The following is a 12770-nucleotide window of genomic DNA, read 5'->3' as shown; positions in this document are numbered from 1 at the left end:
TGCACGCAGTCAGCTCTCAGTAAGGGGTGGGGGACGGTCTTGTTTCATAGCCATTTTCAGTGCCACTGGCCTGGGTTGAGGTAGGTCCTGAGACTGCCCACGCTCAGTGGGAGGGAGGTGATCTGTAGGGAGGTGCATCCCTGACCTCATGCCTCCTTATCTTAGGGCAGCTGAGTCCAAGCGGAGAAAGTAGTGTGTGCTCAGCCGCTGAATTTGGGTCCCAGGCCCCATCCTCTCTCTATCTCGCCTTGTCCACCACTAAAGACCTGGGCGATGTGGGCACTGAAAGCTCTTCAGGGAGAAACCTGTGTTCTCAGGCATCCTCTGCCAGATTCTGCCTGTGCTGACTCAACTTTGAATGTTCACCCAAAAGGCTGGGGTTCTGATTTTATAGATTAGAAAACAGGCACAGAGAAGTTGAGAATCTTGCCTTAGGTCACACACCTGGTAAGGGGAGAATTGAGACTCAAACCCACTGTGGACTGATTTGGAGTCCACATGCTATGTATCACGAGATGCTGGCCCTAAAGGAGCAGCAAGGAGAGTGTGAGGGAGACCAGGTGCCCAGGCTGAGCCAGGCACAACTACATGCACACACCCCGGTCCCTCCCTGACTTTCACCTCTGAGGCTACGGAGGTTGAAGGAAACCAGTAGGAGAGCCAAGAGAAGTCACGGGAGGGGGTGGGGAACCTAGTAGGAAAAAAGGCCCCGCTTCCCAGGAGTCCAGGGAATTCCCTTCCCTGGTGAGTCTGTCTCAAATCCCTCTCTCTGGGCAGTAACCTAACTAGGTTGACTCCAGAGTGACGCCTTTCAGGGGTCAAGTTTCTGTGGCTGCGAGTACAAGTTCTCTGTGGCCCTCCTGGAACTCTCTGCTTTCAGTGATAAGAGGGGAATGAAGTACGTGGGCTTCAGATTTATATGGATACAAAATTTATTAAAACAGGAGGCAAAAAAACCCAGACAACTGTGGAGGAGCTTGGTGTTGACCTCCCTGTAGCACTTAAGGAACTGTTTGTCTGTCTCATCTCTTGTCATGAAAGTGGCGGATTTGTTTAACCAGTTACTTCCGTACTGATTGCACTCGGGGAGGGTAAGGGGCCAGGAGACTTCCTCTGAAGTTTCCTCAGAGCTGTGGTATAAAGTGTGTGGTGGCTACATTTGTCCTATAGCTGCTGAGACGTGATTTAATGCTAATGACTCACTCACCCTCCCTGCAAACATAGGGCTTCTCCCCTGAGTGTGTCCTCTGGTGTCTGTTGAGAGTTGACTTCTGTGCAAAGCCTCGCCCACACTCCCTGCAAACATAGGGCTTCTCCCCTGAGTGTGTCCTCTGGTGTATGATGAGCTGTGACGTCCGTGCAAAACCTCGCCCACACTCCCTGCAAACATAGGGCTTCTCCCCTGAGTGTGTCCTCTGGTGTCTGTTGAGAGTTGACTTCTGTGCAAAGCCTCGCCCACACACCCTGCAAACATAGGGCTTCTCCCCTGAGTGTGTCCTCTGGTGTCTGTTGAGAGTTGACTTCTGTGCAAAGCCTCGCCCACACTCCCTGCAAACATAGGGCTTCTCCCCTGAGTGTGTCCTCTGGTGTCTGTTGAGAGCTGACTTCTGTGCAAAGCCTCGCCCACACTCCCTGCAAACATAGGGCTTCTCCCCTGAGTGTGTCGTCTGGTGTATGATGAGATGTGACATCTGTGCAAAGCCTCGCCCACACACCCTGCAAACATAGGACTTCTCCTCTGAGTGTGTCCTCTGGTGTTTGATGAGATAGGACTTACATGCAAAGCCTCGCCCACACACCCTGCAAACATAGGGCTTCTCCCCTGAGTGTGTCCTCTGGTGTTTGATGAGATAGGACTTACATGCAAAGCCTCGCCCACACTCCCTGCAAACATAGGGCTTCTCCCCTGAATGTGTCCTCTGGTGCCTGATGAGATGAGACCCATCCTCACAGCCTTGACCACACCCTCCATACCTGATTGTTACAATTCCTGACATTCCTACTCCCACAGATAATTTGCCTGTGTCTTCTGGATTCACTTTCTTGCCTCTGCTGGGCTCTTCCTCCATTATTCTCTCATGCTCACTAGAGCTCCCCATTTGTCTGTTGGGAGGTTGGAAAGAGGCCCTTGAAATTCTCCTTTGCTTGATCCTTTTTATCAAAGATTTGGACCTTCCTTTGACCTCTTGACCTTCAGCTTTGTCATTCCAGCTCTGTGTATCTGTATGTTGCTGCTGCTGATTCTGATCCTCTGGGCAGGGTTCCTCTGATTGGAGGTGTTTTCTTGAAGATGTTCTTGGCAGAATCTCAGAGGGGTGATTGCATTTCACATGTTGGCTGAGGAATGTCTGACTGGAGAAGGCCATAGAGCAGGAGGGACATGGGTGAATCTCTGGCTTTGGTTCTGCTGAAAGAGTAAGTTTTAGTCAGGGCAAGTATTGACAAGGTTGCCTGGGCTTTGTCTCCTGATAGGACCCATCCCACAAATCATTCTTATTGTGCTGACAATGCAAGCTCAGTCTCCCACAAAGGGTTCTTTCATAATCTACTTTTCATTTTTATGCACTGCATCTTCTTCAGGAATCCAGAAAGCCCATATCAAAGGTCTTTTCTACGTATTGCCAGACTAGGTAGGGACTTTCAGGGAGCATCAGGGGCCATTTCACTCCTTCTATGGATGGACCTGCAGTGACTTTTTATATACATGTATCTTCTGTCATGTTAAAGATAAAAATCACAGGCCCCAACTAGAAATCACTTCTCTCTCAGTTTCCACAAATCATAAAATGAAAATATATCCTTCCTCAAGCCTCACACCAAGTATTCATGCTTGATTCCATTCAGTGTTAGCCCATTTCAAATACAATAGGAAGTCCTGTTTAGAAATATTTCCCCAACCGTACTTCTTACATGCTTGGCTCCCATCCCTCTCCAGCCAGTCTGGCACCTTCTCTCACTTGGAGATGAAGTGATCTCTGAGGGGATTCCCCACTGAAGTTTATTTTCCCAAAATTAACAAAACATAATCTTAAAACAGAGAACATGCCACTCTGCAGCTGAAAACTGCACAATTGTCCCACCTCACTCAGGAAATTCCCGTGTCTCAGCTTGGATTGTAGGCACTGCACTTCCAGGCTAGTAGGCATCTATCTGACCTCCATTCTTACCCTCTACTGGGACCAAGACCTGTGCTTGCTGCTCTCTATGCTGGGAACCTTTGCCCACAGGGATTTTTGTAAATGTTATCTCCTGAGAGAACCTTTTCCTGACAATCTGCCACATGTACCCTCCCCTCACACTGATCCCCAGGCACTTGTCCTGAATCTGTTTTCTGCAAAGTACTAATCACTGTGTAATATTGTACACATGCACGCATGTATGCCTGGCTTTCTCTCTTTCACCCGTCAGCTGCTCAACAGCAGTGACTCGATCATCATGTTAATCTGTATTTTCAGCTCCTGGAACCCTGTGTGGCACAGAGTAGGAACTCACATGACAATTAACTGAAGTAATGAATACATATTAACATACACATTTCATTTAGAAATATGGAGGAAATTAAGAAGAAACAACCACTGAGTTTTGCTCAGTGGTTGGAGCATCGGCTCTTGGACTAAGGGGTCTCAGGTTCGATTCTGGTCAAGGGCACATACCTCAGTTGCGGGCTCGAACCCCAGCAGGGGGTGTGCATTGATGTTCCTATCTCTGTCCCCCTCTCCCTTACTCTCTCTGAAATCCACAAAAACATATGTAAAAAAAAGAAAAATTAGAACAAAAATTAAAAATTTACAAATTGGCCCCGGCCGGTGTGGCTCAGTGGTTGAGTGTTGACCCATGAACCAGGCTGTCAGGGTTTGATTCCCAGTCAGGGCGCATGCTCGAGTTTTGGGCTTGATCCCCAGTAGGGGGCGTGCAGGAGGCAGCTGATCAATCACTGTCAACATTAATGTTCCTAGCTCTTCCTTCCTCTCCCTGAAATCCATCGTCTCCCTGAAATCCATAAAAACATTATATATATATATTCTACTTAAGAGTTGGACCATGAAAATTTCTAAGGAGAATTTTCTGTCTTTCCATTTTGAAGAAGAGTGTGCCTACCTCTCCCTGCCACGAGCTCTCTCTTCCACTTGCTGCCCCACTTGATGCCCAGCTCCTGGCCGTACTCCTCCCCGTACCAGACCAGCAGCTCACAGCCTGTCCTGACGACCTGGCAGGTTCGGTAGAAAATCTGCCTGTGGTATTGAAAGGCCACCAGGTTCTGCTCTTCATCATCCCGGGCACAGTTCACATACCTGGGATTGAGGCAGATGAAAGGAGAGAAAACCACAGGTGGTGATTTCCCACCACTTGTTAGATTCATGTCCAGCTCCTCACCTGATGCTTAAGGCCCTCAGACTCTGATGTCATCCACTCTCCCAAATGTTCCTGGGGAACCTTCTGTCCAATGTCTGAGCTTCTGTCACAAGGTCATGTGAATTCCTATCTTCAAGTCCTGCTTACAGTCGATGCTCATCCTGCCTAATACCATTTCCCAAAGCTCGATTCCAGACTTAACCCAGTGACCTCTAGCTTCTATAAGCTCTAAATCAGGTTCTGTTTCATACCACAGAACTTGGTGCTTGATCTAGGACTCTGCTTCTAGATTAGCTCATATCATTCAATACTCGGCCCCAAGTCTATCTCCTCTGGAGAGGCCTTTCTCCTGTCTTCCCACACTTTATTTAAGGCACCATTCACGTGCCTCCTCCAGGTTCTCACAGAAACCCGGAGATCTCCTTGTCTTAGAAAAATAACATAGAACGATAGTAGTTTATTTACAATCTGTATCCCCTGATAGAAGAGAGCCCCTCAGAAAAGGGGCCTATGACATTATAACTCTGCAGGCTTCAAAACTCGGTTCTAGAACTGAGGCTGGGATGATTTGCTGCACTCGCAGGCTTAGGCTATGCTTGGTTTAAGCTATGCTGGCAGTGTGTACCTCTCAAAAAACAGGAAAATTACAGTTAAATATTTCTAAAATAAATTTTTTCATGTCTGTCTGCAATAAGGACATGGGCTGTGTGATAGGTTTAAGCAATGAATTCCTTTGTCTAAACTGGAACATAGTAAGTGCTTAATTAATGTTCATTAGATAAATTAAAGGGTAATCCAGGGTCCTCAAGGTTTTTCCCAGTACCCAAATTTTGACTAGCATAGAGATTTGTATTTTGAGGACATGTGCTATACTTTTATCTCTTTATTTTCTAAATGTCTCTTGATGTGAAAGAACACTGTATGAAGAAAAAAGAGGAACAGAGGACTGAGGGAGACCACTGAGGGAGGTGTGATGAGATGGAAAGACATATGGGCTTGTGAGGGATGAGTGTCCTCTCTGGCACCTGGAAACCTATTGACCTTACCTCATCCAGTTGGCCCAGGATTTATCCTTTCCATCCACATACTCATAGCAGTTTCTCCCTTTGGTGATCTGCATTTCATGAAAAGAAGTTAAAGGCTTTTTTTTTTTTTTTTTTTTTGGTGGAGAGGTAATAGAAGAATTATTTTACTCTACTGTCATCAAAGCTCTTTCAGCCTGCCTGGGGATTCAACTGTTGATGGTGACCACACGATATTTTTCTGACTAATCATCTACATGTCTGAGTCCATTTGTCCACTCAGAGCAGGAGTCTCACAGGGAGGAGCCACTCCTTTGTGTCTGTACCACCTCGCTCCCACTCACCATCTGATCCTTAAACAGGAGCTCCCTGTTCATACAAACTCCACTCAGTACACAGAGCTAACCATATTATGCCCACCCATGATCTAGCATGTAGAAGGTGGGGTCCCACACAGGAGGGATATGTGAAGCCAGAGGACAGAGGAAGAGGTAAACACTTCTCACCAGCCAGGAGTATCCGCTGTTGGCTGCATCTTCATCTTCTGTGATCTGGCCCTCATAAGGGCCAAAGTGCAGACCCACCGGCAGATCCGATTCCTCGTTCCACACTCCAAACCCAGCCTCAGGGATGCCTGACAGTCTGATTTTCAACCCAGGGGGCAGAGTGAGGGTTGAGCGGTTGGGGTGCCCCTTGTCCACTGCACTGTCTTTTACAAATATAGGGGGCCCATGCACAGCACAGCTGTCAATGAAGAAGTTCTGACACTTCTCACAATCTGGAGGCAAGAGGAACAGGGATCAGGAAAGGTGTAGTGAATGTTCCCGGACATAAAGAGCTTCAGAGAGAACCCAGGCACTCACAGAATTGAGCCTCAATCCTGTACTCCAGGTCACTAGAGGAAGGGAATGATTTGGGCACCCAATGACCAGATGAAATTATTGTATCAAGATATAACATGCTTCTTGGTGAGGGTCACTTACAGAGGTAGTCGTCGTCCTGGGGTTCGCTGACCTCTTGGTACACATGGCCCTTTCTTTCTCGTAGGCTGTACATCTGCACTTCCATCCCCTTCCTCCTGAGTTCTAAGTTGGAGAAGAGCAGGTGAGAGAGGGTGGTGGGGTGTGGAGTGCTGGTCCCTGTTTTGTCAGAAAACACACAAAATCTCCTCCCATTAAATTATTACCTGTTCTTCTATATACTCTGGCATTTTCCTCTGTTAACTAAGAGAGACTAAGACTCCACAAAGACTACTGAAGACCGATTCAATTTTAGTTTCTAGATTTTCCCATTAGCAGGGAAAATTTTTCCCAGTCTTTACTCATTCATAAAATATTTATTGAGGGCACATTATGTGTTAGGTACTGAGTAAAGGCTTGGGCGTACAACACCAAGAAAGTATGGTTGCTATTATCACAGACGGATTTATTGGAGAACTTGCATGTGTCAGTTACTTTAAATATAATGTAATGCTCTCAAACAATATATGAGTTATGTATCCTTATGTTCCCTTTACACATGAGCATTCAGGAGCTCAGAGTTTATAAGATTTGCCCAAAGTTCCAGTGCTACCTTCTGTCTCAGCTTAGTCCAGCTTCAATCCAGGCCTCTGCAGTCTACCCCACATACATAAGCCATACTTACCAGCCTTTCTAGAGGACTTAGTGGGACTGAAACCTTCAAATTATTGTCTCTTACCCAATTTTGGTCTAGAGTGCTGTCCAGAGGTACTTGCTTCTCCAGGAGGGGACACTGGTTTCTGGGCCAGCTCTGAACCACTTGCGGTCAGCAGATTTGCTGTTCCTGACAATTCCTTCAAACTGGAATCATTACTTAATGGTGCCCTGGACATTGGCTTCAATGTAAAAGTCACACGTTAAAAGACAACATTCATTTCTTTAATTCTTTAGGACTTATGATATATTTTACATGCATGACTTTAATCAATACTTCAACAACCCTTGGAAATACCTGGGGAGTATGAATATTAGAGGGAAAAGAAAGGGCCATTGTGGGTAGTGAATCCAAGATTGGAACCCATGCCTTAAGGCTCTTTCCTTTCAGCTTTCTCTACAATAGTGAAAGTGAGGGGTATTGGGGAGAGAAAAAAGAAATAGTTGGCAGAAACATATCTAAACAATAAAGAAAGTGGTGTTGAAATTTGCAAATTGCTATATCTTGGAAAGAATATTTGTGATTAGATTAGCTTGCTGCCATCAATTATGTTTGAGTAAGGTTGTATCACTAGCTAGTTCTCTTCAGTTTCCTGATCTATAACATGCTCATTCTTAATGTTATAGTGAACATGAAATATAATTATGTCCACACCAAAGTGTTTTGTGAGCTATCTAATAAATTATGACTGAGATTACAGTCCTGTTATCAGTTTACCCCTCAGCCATCTCCATATTTGAAATTGCACATTAATTATCTTTAGTATTCATTGACCTTCCTCTAGTTTAATTTGTAAATATGAAATCATTCATTCAGCAAACATTCCGGGGACCCTCAGGGACCCTGAGCTGAGCCTGGAACTTCTTAGAAGAATCAGCGTCTCAAAGAGCTCACAATGCAGAGACAGGCAGGCTGAACAAATGGTTCCAAACAAGATGAGAGTGGCCTAATTAGAGCTCAGAGAAAGAAACTGGTACTTCCTCCTACAGGAGTGGACATTTGAAATCAGTTCCAGATGGATAAGTTTCTATTGAATAGTGTGTAACATATATGAAGTCCTTAAGTCACTTTATTATTTGTTGTTCCTCAGTCATCAAGCCTGAAGCTTTTCAGGGATGGGAGATGCTTTCTTTTATTAGAGTGGGAGGCTCTGATACTGGGGATCCTGTACCCTTCTTCATCTGGGACCACCCACTGTACAAACTGTCTATACATGAGTGAGCTTCTGTTAGTTAGAGGGTCTTAGTGCACCTCTCACTGAAGCATAGCAGAAAAGAGCTGAGTTTGGGATCACCAGTCAGATGAATGATGTAGTGATATATGAATAAGACAGGGTAAAATGTATAGAACTATGACTGGTTTAATGAGCTTGTAAGTGGTTTAGAGAAGAGGCTGTGGATTATATTGCACTACCACTGATACTGCGATCTCAGAAAAATCAAACATTTCTATATGTCTGAAACCTTAGTTTCCTCATCAGAAACAGTGATCGTTATAGTACCTAGCTCATAGGAGTGGGGTAAGGTTTAAGTGAGTTTATTCATGTAGAATTCTTAAATTGTGAAACATTGTGAAAATAAAATGAGTGGTAGCTACTGTTGTTGCTGTTGTCATGAACTATTAAGATGATACTATGAGACATTGTGTTGAGGAGATCAGCAGAGGAAGGCAGCGGTTCCTAGGATACTCTCTGCATTTTCCTACTCTTACCTGAATTGCACCCATGAGTAAGATTTTCTTGTCAACAGGATTTGGGAAATACTCACCTTCTGGTGTTTACTCTGTTCCACTCTGAAGGCCACCCAAGAAGGTTTGACTAAAAGATGATGAGAAATCAGTGTTTTGGTTGGTAATTTTTTCCAAAATCTGGAGATTCTTATTAGAGACAGAGAATTCTAAATCAGAGACTAATACAAGGATAGTCCAAGGATAACTGGAAAATGTTTTCTGAGGTTTCATTAAGGCCTATGATTCTATTGGGGACATCAACCAATTATCTTAGAATGTTAAAAAAAAAAAAAAAAAAGACAAAGCATCATCTCTACTTCCTCCTATGTTTATAAGGTATCTATTACATTTAGGTAAAAAATTGGCCTATTCATGACAGAAATGTAATAAAGGCCACGTAACCATTCACAAACTCTGTTTCTCCTTTCTGTCTTCTTGATTCACACTGGCCTTGTCCAGTCCAATGGCACCGTGACTACTTTGCCTCCTTCCTTTCTTGCCCTTCCACCTTTGCATGTACTGGCTGTCCACCCCCTTTCTTAATCATTAGATTCTGGTAAGCATCACACAGTCTTAGGAACAAAGACTCAGGTCTGTTGGCCATAGACACAGAGTTTTGGGTAAGTTAGAGATAACATCTTGATTTCAGCTGTGTTTAAACCCCAGACCCATGAAAGTGGGACGACCCTACTGACCACACTTTCATGAAAGTTGACAGAATGACGCCATGGCAGACATCAGGACCTGATTAAATGATGAACTACTCTCTACCCTGGCCCACAGCCCAACCCCCTTAATCACCATGATTAATAATTTTTCTCACATGTCCCTATGCAAGCCAACAGGCAGCCAGGTCTTAGAGCACCGCTCACCTGCCAGACCTTCCTCCTCTGTGATGACAGCTATTCTGAATTAGTTAGTTCTTACTCACTTTTGTATTTTATATATAGTTAATGCTTATTAATTATCTATAAATATATATTTATTTATCCTTCTTTCTTTCTTTTATTTTTTCCATCACCATTTATCCCCCCTATACCCTCTTGCACTTCCACGCTGTGTCTATTATTATTGTTGTTGTCTTTTTAATCCTCACCTGGGGATATTTTTTCTATTGCTTTTCAGAAAGAGTGGAAAGGAGAGAGAGAGAGAGAGAGAAAGAGAGAGAGAGAAACATCTATGTGAGAGGGACACATTGATTTGTTGTCTCCTGCATGCACCCGGACTGGGGCCAGGGATTGAGCCTGGAAGCAAGGTACCTGCTCTTGGCTGGAATCGAACCTGGGACCCTTCAGTCCATGGGCTGATGCTCTAACCACTGAGCAACACTGGTCAGGGCTATTATTATTGTTTTTTAATCTTCAACCAAGGATATGTTTTTATTTATTTTAGAGCGAGAGGAAGGAGGGGGGAGAGAGAAACATTGATGAGAGAGAGAGACATTGATCAGTATGCACCCCTATTGGGGATCAAACCCAAAACCTAGGTATGTGCCCTGACCCAGAATCGAACCTGCAATCTTTTTGGTGTAGGGGAGGATGCTCCAACTGTTTGGTCCACCCAGCCAGGGCTATGTATTTATTTTTATTTTGAGAGTACGTTTATTAAAGATGGGCACAGTGAAACAAGGAAGGGCTTAGGACAGAAGAAGCAGCAGGAGAGCCTAGTCTGGGCTGCCTTGGCTCATTGTTATAGCAAAGAAATCAGCCTAGGCCGGGCTGCTTTGATCATTGTAAATTCACAGAAAAAGGGCCTTGGAGACAGGTTCAGGGGGTTATCCAGGAACAAACTGCTGATGCTCATTGCTCCCTAGCTGCAAATCCCCTGAGGTCCTTTAGCGTTTAGGAGATGTACGCTGTGGGGGAAGAAGGGGGGGGCAGAAAGGCGTGGGTGTGCTTTCAATATATATATATATATATATATCAATATATATGGGAATGGGGGCCTCTGTAATAGTGCCAACAATAAAAATATATAATTCTTTTATACTTGAAAGAGTTTATATGAATAGCCCCTTACTGTATAACACAGTTCTGCATCTTGCTTGTTTGCTGAACAAGCAAACACAGTTCCCTTGGTAACTCCTGAGATGCAGCCTGACCTAAACCCAGGTCCATTCCGGGAGGGCACCTCTGAGTTCTCCAGGCCCCTCACCTTGCTGCCTCGGGGTCCACTCCTCATCAGAGTCCTCAGTGTCCTCCACCTGGGGTTTGGTGGCCTGCCTGCGGTGACACATGAAAGCTGGTCGAGGGGCTCTGAGACCTGGAAGGAAACAAAATCTTGGTCCTGAAAGTGAAGAGGTTGAAGGAGGAACAAACACCAACAAGCCGGTGCCACTGGATGGGATGGGGGGGGAGGGGAGGGGGGGGGGAGAGTCCAGAACAAGGTGCTGAGAGCTCTGCACTGACACAGAGGAGCAGCATTCCCGGGACTGGTGCCCACCCAGGAGGGCGCTGCAGGCAGAGCGCCTGAGGAGAGAGAGCCCCGTGCGCAGTGTCCCGGGTCCCCCGGCCCAGCACCGTGGTCACCTAGGCTGAGGAGCATCTCGTAGTTCCTCTTCACGTTCCTGTACCGCGCTCTCTCCCAGTCTCCCATCTCTGCCCACTCTTCCCGGGGGAAGTAGAAGGAAATGTCTTTGAAGGCGTCTCTGGCCTGGAGACGATAATAGATTCCGTGGACAACTCACTCCTGCGGGAGAACTCGCAGCGGGGCCTTCGCTCCGCCTCACGCGGGGAGCAGCCAGGCCTCTGTGGCCTCTGCGGAGCCGGGACGAAGCGCTCTGTCCCCCGCCCCGCCCGTCGCGTCCCGGCTCCTGAGCCGCTCTGGCGCTCGTGCCCCCGCCGTGACCTGACCCGGCCCTGACCCCTGTGGGGCTCTCCCGGCCTCCACGCTGCCCATGCGCAGAGAGGGACAGCCAGCCCTGTTCCCCGGCTCCCCGCGGACCCCCAGCTCTCACCTTGGGTTTCCACCCCGCTCTCCCCGCTTCTTCCTCAGGGCTCCCCTGCGAGCACCTGTCGGGGTTCATGGTGCTGCCACCCCGAGTCCCTGAGCCTGAGGCCAAGGTGCCTGTGGAACGAGAAGGTGCTGAGAGGGTGACAGCCCGTGTCCCCGTCGGGCAGGGCGTCCAGAGGGGAAGACGTGGGACCCAGCTGCGACCAGGGCACGGCTGGGACGGGGACGCGGCCATGCAGACCCGCCGGTGGAAGCAGACTCGCTCCCGCAGCTCCCGCCTCACTGCCGCAGGGGCGTCTGAGGGGCCCTGGGGGGCTCAGCCGGGGCGTCTGAGGGGCCCTGGGGGGCTCAGCAGGGGCGTCTGAGGGGCCCTGGGGACGGGGGTTAGGGGTGTGTGAGGGGCCTGGAGAGGCGGGTCAGGGGTGTGTGAGGGCCCTGAGGGGCTCAGCAGGGGCGTCTGAGGGTCCTGGGGGGTTGCGGCGGGGTATGTGAGGGGCCTGGGAGCGCGACCGTGGGGTCCTGAGGGTCCCTGAGGGGAAGGCTGGGGGTCTGGGGGCCCTGAGGGTCGAGGCTGGAGGCACTCTGACAGCTAAGAGGGGCTGTTCAATCTGGACATTCTGGAAAAACCTGCTCATAACGAGGGGCAGTCTTCAAGGGGCAGACACTTCTCAGCCTGAGGAGACTTGGGACAAGATCTGGGTTTTTCTGGTCAAGGACATTTAGAATGTTTGGGGTGACAGGATTTGGGACCTCTGAGGGTGAGGAGATTTGGGGTCTCTCATTAAGGGGTTTCAGGCTTCCTGACATTGAGTTCCCAGGATGGGGGCATTTAGGGTTTGAGTTGTGGGAAATTTGGTCTTTCTGGGCTGTATTTAGAGTGACCCCGGCTGAGGGGAATGGGGTTTTCAGGGTGTCTGGGGATGTGAGCATTGGGGGGTTTAGTGTTTATCTGGGTGAGGAGACTTGGGGTCCTTCAATGCTGAGAGGACTTGGAGCATCTCAGGAGGAGATGCATCTAGGGTCTTGGGCTGGAATTCGAAG

The 12770-nt window shown here is 47.4% G+C and overlaps 1 protein-coding gene across 1 annotated transcript; it reads right to left on the bottom strand.

Annotated features, from left to right (window-relative positions):
- Window positions 1-2158: 2158 nt before the first annotated feature.
- Window positions 2159-11802, bottom strand: LOC308547972 (histone-lysine N-methyltransferase PRDM7-like; the record flags this gene model as incomplete). The annotated part of the gene is given in 12 exon segments (XM_081118993.1): window positions 2159-2326; window positions 2330-2404; window positions 4099-4150; window positions 4152-4292; window positions 5400-5467; window positions 5882-6153; window positions 6359-6460; window positions 7074-7230; window positions 8816-8865; window positions 10932-11039; window positions 11306-11429; window positions 11734-11802. Coding segments are annotated over 12 exon segments (1386 nt in total).
- Between the last annotated feature and the right edge of the window lie 968 nt (window positions 11803-12770).

The sequence above is a fragment of the Miniopterus schreibersii genome (genome assembly GCF_964146895.1).
Source record: "Miniopterus schreibersii genome assembly, chromosome: 18".
NCBI classification, from domain to species: domain Eukaryota; kingdom Metazoa; phylum Chordata; class Mammalia; order Chiroptera; family Miniopteridae; genus Miniopterus; species Miniopterus schreibersii.
The sequence above is the reverse complement of the archived record's forward strand: the minus strand, read 5'-3'. Positions and strand labels throughout refer to the sequence as shown.